Here is a 4,822-nt window from a genome sequence, read left to right on the forward strand (position 1 = left end):
TTCATCGGGCCCTGAAAACCCATTTATTTCAACTAGCGGGGCTGGCCTGAGTTAATTTTAAATTGATTTTAAATTGGGTTATTTTAATTTACGGCCAGTAATATTTAATTATTTTAAATTGTTTTTAAATTTTGTATGTATTGTTTTTTACTCTGGCTGTTCACCGCCCTGAGTCCTATTCTGGAGAAGGGCGGTATAGAAATTTAAATAAATAAATAAATAAATAAATGTTGTAAAAATAATAAAGGTGGTTTTGTCTACTTAAATGATTTTGTCTACTTATTCAATTATATCAAAGTGAACATGTTAAAAATGTTTCAAAGCATTGAGAATGAGTCGGAGTACATTTGCACTCAACAATGCCACCTCTTGTTGCAAAGAATTTACAAAGAAGTTTTTGGAAATTCAGAAATTTACTAAAAAGAAGAAAGGGTAGTAGGACTTGCTTTGTTAATTTGACTACCAATGAATATATAGAGCAAGTTATGACTTGTGGACATACAAAAGCTTCTCAAAAAGAAGCCAGCATGGAACAGATTCTTTGAGTGTAGAAAGTTTTCTGCTTCAAATTGCTGTTCTCCAGTATCGACCTTTTTTTTTCTTTTGTAACTTAGGTCACATAAATGCCTCACAAAATAAGCAGATGCCAAAGGCCTCAAGAGAGTGGATATTTCTTTATACATATAATTCCCTCAGTACTTCTCCTATCTAGATCTCCTGAACAGGAGATAATAAATTGGTTGTATGTAGAGGTGGGATTTACCAACCGGTTCGCCCAGCACCGAAAATGTGAGTGCGCGCGCCTCAAGATTGCTGAGCCAAGAACAATCTAGCTAGGATGCTCTGTATTTGCTTCTGGATTATTTTCAAGGAAATCTCTCATAAAAGCAAATTATAATTGTCCACAGGTGGGCACATCAGGGCTGCATCTAACACCAATCTGCTTATTTGAACTTCCAGTGCAAGAATAATTGTATGGTATATGGCAATAAAATTGTTTTTCTGTGATGATCCAGTCAAAAGTATATTGAAAGAAAACATCACATTTTTAATTACTTTAGTAAGATTTAAATAAATATTAAATATTTATATTTATATATATAAATAAATAAACATTAAATAGTTTAATACAAAATAGTTAAATATATTAAATAGTAATATTTAAAATAGAGCAAAGCTAAATGGTATTTTTACTTAGAGTGAAATCTAGATTAAATACTAATTATATTGAAACATAATTACACAATATAAGTACAGGGTAACAAGAAAAATAATTAGAAACAAATGAGAATATTGACTTGTAATTAGCCAAGAAAAGCAAATAATGAAGTGAGATGATGATGATGATTTATTATAAAGATTTCGATCGTTCAGAACGATGATGTTTAGGAAGGCAACATTTCATTTTCAGAGAAAAATTACATAGATTTTAATATAGCTCTTGAGAAAGAAAAATCTACTTCTTAATTTTTAAAAGTAGTTATGGGGGAAGAGAATTGTATTTCATTGCAAGGGAAATGTTGATTATCTAAGAATTTATTCAAAAAAAGTCTTTAAGGTAAAATAAGGTGCTAAATGGATCAAATCCCCAAAAGAAGTACATCATTGATTCTAATTCGCTTTTTGAGCAGCAGCATGAGGAATTAATGAGAACCACAGAGCGGGGTGAGGTGGGAGTTCAGTTTCAATTCAATTTCAATTCAATTCAATTTGAGGGGCTGCTACAAAGAAAAGGGGGTCAACCTATTTTCCAAAGTGCCAGAAGACAAGACAAGAAACAACAGATGGAAATTAATCTAAGAGAGAAGCAACCTATAACTAAGGAGAAATTTCCTAACAGAACAATTAACCAGTAAAAATTCTTTCCCACAAAGAATGTAGTTATCATGGAGGGGAGAAGAAATATGGAAGTCTCCAGAAGTATTAACCAACTCTAGAATTGCTAATACAGAATTGGATTAATTAATGGTTTGACTTAAAAGTCTACAGAAATTGATCTATTCATTTTTCTCTATTATGATTGGGGTGAAATCATTCAAAAAGGTAATTGTAATAGCATGTCTTATTACACCAGACGTACCTCTTTTTAAAAAATAAAATATTTACTACTGATATCTATGTTTTCATAATAATCATTATTCAACTACTCAACAAGAACCATGTCATTACTCAATATCTATTGTCTAAAATATTATGTTTAATTGTATTTAAATACTATTAAACCTGGTTTTTTATTTCTTGGATTCTAAAAAGAAGCAGACAATCATTAAAGTTTCTATTATTTGAAAATAAGTCTTTTACTTTGGGGCATTTGACAACAAAAACAAAATTCCAGACAAAGGCATCACCTTTATTAAGAGGGAAGGGCAGATTCTGTCCATTGCTTTTTATTCATTTAGAAGTATGTAGCCATCTCCATCACAGGTCATCTTCATCTGACAGAGCATCAAGGTAGTCTGTATCTACATATAAGAGAAATCCTGAAAACAGACTGTCTGCCCATGTGGGATCAGAAAAAAGGCCATTTTGGTCAGTGTAGAAGATTTCAAGCCACACCTCATCCTCAGGCTGAAGGTAAATCACAGTTGACCCAGATGCCACGTCATGGTTTCCTGTGTTAGCATCAAATGTCTTTATCCTGAATTTTCCATTATGAACTAGACCAATGGCAAGGTGTTTATTTGCTAGTGTAATGTCATAGGAGAAATAATAAATCCCTGGGATGGCACAGATGAACTTTCCTGTTGAAGGATTATAATGTCCCCCTTCATTAAAAAGGACTTTGTTAAATATGATTGGCAATCTTTCCTCTGGGTAACTTGTAGTTATACCAACAGAGAAAGCTGATCTCAGTATGATTTGCCCACATTTACAGATTCCCGGTGAACCTGTTTTTCCTCTTTCTCCTTTCTCCCCTTTTGGTCCTGCTGGACCAAGAGGTCCCATGTCACCTTTACCTCCTACTAATCCTGTAGGCCCTCTTTTGCCAGGCTGCCCTTGGTCTCCTTTGTCTCCAGTTTGTCCTGCAGGACCCATCTTTCCTCTTACACCTAAGAGAAAGGAAACCATTGTAACCATACCATTAGGTTATACGGTATTATTAAACACAAGATAATAATTCTCTTTGGCAGGGAATGCCATGCTCAGTACGCGCCAAAAGGAGACTTGGGAAGGTAAGTAGAACAGCGAGGGGGGGGATCAGCTGTGACGCACAGTTTAGCTTTGCTAGAAAGCAGGAAATCCTGCTTTCTAGCAAAGCTAAACTGCATGGCACAGGTGATCGTTGGATTGTAGCTTTTTTTAACTACCAGTTCGATTGAACCAGTAGCTTTTTTTTACTACCGGTTCACCTGAACCGTAGCGAACCTGTAGCATTTTACCCCTGATTTTAATAAATAAAAAGAATCCATTTTCTGGCTGGCTGAAAATATAAATAGGAACTTCATCATTAGAAGCATACAAATCCTCATATCCACTACTTTTACCACCAGTTATTCTGTCAAGGTCAATATTATGCCCATATTGTGAAAGGGGTGTTCACTTTGAGAATAAAGAGCTTGTCACGATTTAAAATGAATTTGATAGCTTTCAAGTGTGGTGGATTACAAGTCCACTCTTCTTTGGAGATCATGAGTAGTAATACCACACCTCTAAAAGGAGGCATGTCAACAGGGCTGTCATGATTATGTATTAATGTAATTATGTATTACATTATAATTATGTATTATTTTGTAGCCACTTGGCTGCACCAACTGTAGATAGTCTTACTGCTCAGCAGTTCAAGGTTTAGAAAAACTGAAGGTCTTATTTGGACTAAAGTCTGTTTTGATAAGGTTTTTAAAAAGGTTTGAATATTCAGTACCTGCATTTCCTTTCTCACCCTTTTCTCCCTTTTTGCCTTCTCGTCCATCTCGTCCTGGGATCCCAATCCGGCCATGTGATCCAGGTGAGCCGTGGTTTCCAGGAGGGCCTGGGGGGCCAGGTAACCCAGGTATGCTACAAACATATTTTGTGGAGTAGTTTTCTCCTTTAAATTGGTTGTGGAGTGGTTGGCCATTGATATAGAAGGCAAAACCTGTTATACAGAGCAGCACAAACATCTCTGGCACTGGAAAAAAGAAGAATGCTGATGTGAGAATAGTAAAACCCATCTTATTTAAATTAAGTGTTAAGATTTATATACAGCATAATCTTTCCCACTAGACCTGTTAAAAAGTTAATATGGAAGCTATGAGAGTATAATCAAAGCTCCAATTGTTTTATAAATGTACCACATGTTGCAATGGGCATAAAAAGAGCAGAGCTTAATCAAACTCTCATGATTATCATCTTGGTTTTTTGTTTTTTTTACCACTCAGTGGCCACCCATAATCACTTGGCAAAAGTAGAGTTTTCCACATATATCTTAAATTAATCTTAAATTGTTTTTGTTTAGTAAATTAATCTCCAAGATTTCACTGTCACATCTTTTCCACAACTTCTGCAGAGCGAAGAAAATAATTCTTAAGCAATATACTATATCTGTAGGGTAATATAACTGTATAAAATATTTTAAAAACTAATTATATACAGTTGTATGAAATTTGCCTAGAATACAATTTTAGCCATCAACTTGAGCAACATACTTTTTATAATAGTCTAAAGTTTTTTTAAAAAGTACTTTTCACATAAAAAAAATTATTTATAAACTTACATTAAACATCCATTCTTGAAACTATTACATCCCTCCAGCAATTTGTAGAAAAAAAAAGTAGCTGATGGCAGTCATTGCTGTTGGTTGTAATATTCTATAGATCTCATATGGAAATGATATGTAAAGATC

At 34.1% G+C, this 4,822-nt stretch overlaps 1 protein-coding gene across 1 annotated transcript; it reads right to left on the reverse strand.

Annotated features, from left to right (window-relative positions):
* Nucleotides 1-2,371: 2,371 nt before the first annotated feature.
* Nucleotides 2,372-4,108, reverse strand: C1QTNF7 (C1q and TNF related 7). The gene is made up of 2 exons (XM_070948732.1): nt 3,863-4,108; nt 2,372-3,050 (listed from the first exon to the last, which is right to left on the reverse strand). Exons 1-2 carry the CDS (start codon nt 4,098-4,100, stop codon nt 2,419-2,421), a joined length of 870 nt encoding a protein of 289 aa, XP_070804833.1. The 5' UTR covers nt 4,101-4,108; the 3' UTR covers nt 2,372-2,418.
* Nucleotides 4,109-4,822: the final 714 nt, after the last annotated feature.

The sequence above is a fragment of the Pituophis catenifer genome, unplaced genomic scaffold (assembly GCF_029215685.1).
Source record: "Pituophis catenifer annectens isolate HBS135680 unplaced genomic scaffold, rPitCat1.0.hap2 SCAF_8, whole genome shotgun sequence".
In the NCBI taxonomy this organism is placed as follows: Eukaryota; Metazoa; Chordata; class Lepidosauria; order Squamata; family Colubridae; genus Pituophis; species Pituophis catenifer.

Excerpts from the sequence above, each read along its gene's own strand:
- C1QTNF7 (XM_070948732.1), bottom strand. The coding sequence starts at position 4,100 with ATGTTTGTGCTGCTCTGTATAACAGGTTTTGCCTTCTATATCAATGGC. Across the intron at positions 3,051-3,862 it reads GGGTGAGAAAGGAAATGCAG|GTGTAAGAGGAAAGATGGGT; the intron begins GTACTGAATATT and ends CCTTTCTCTTAG.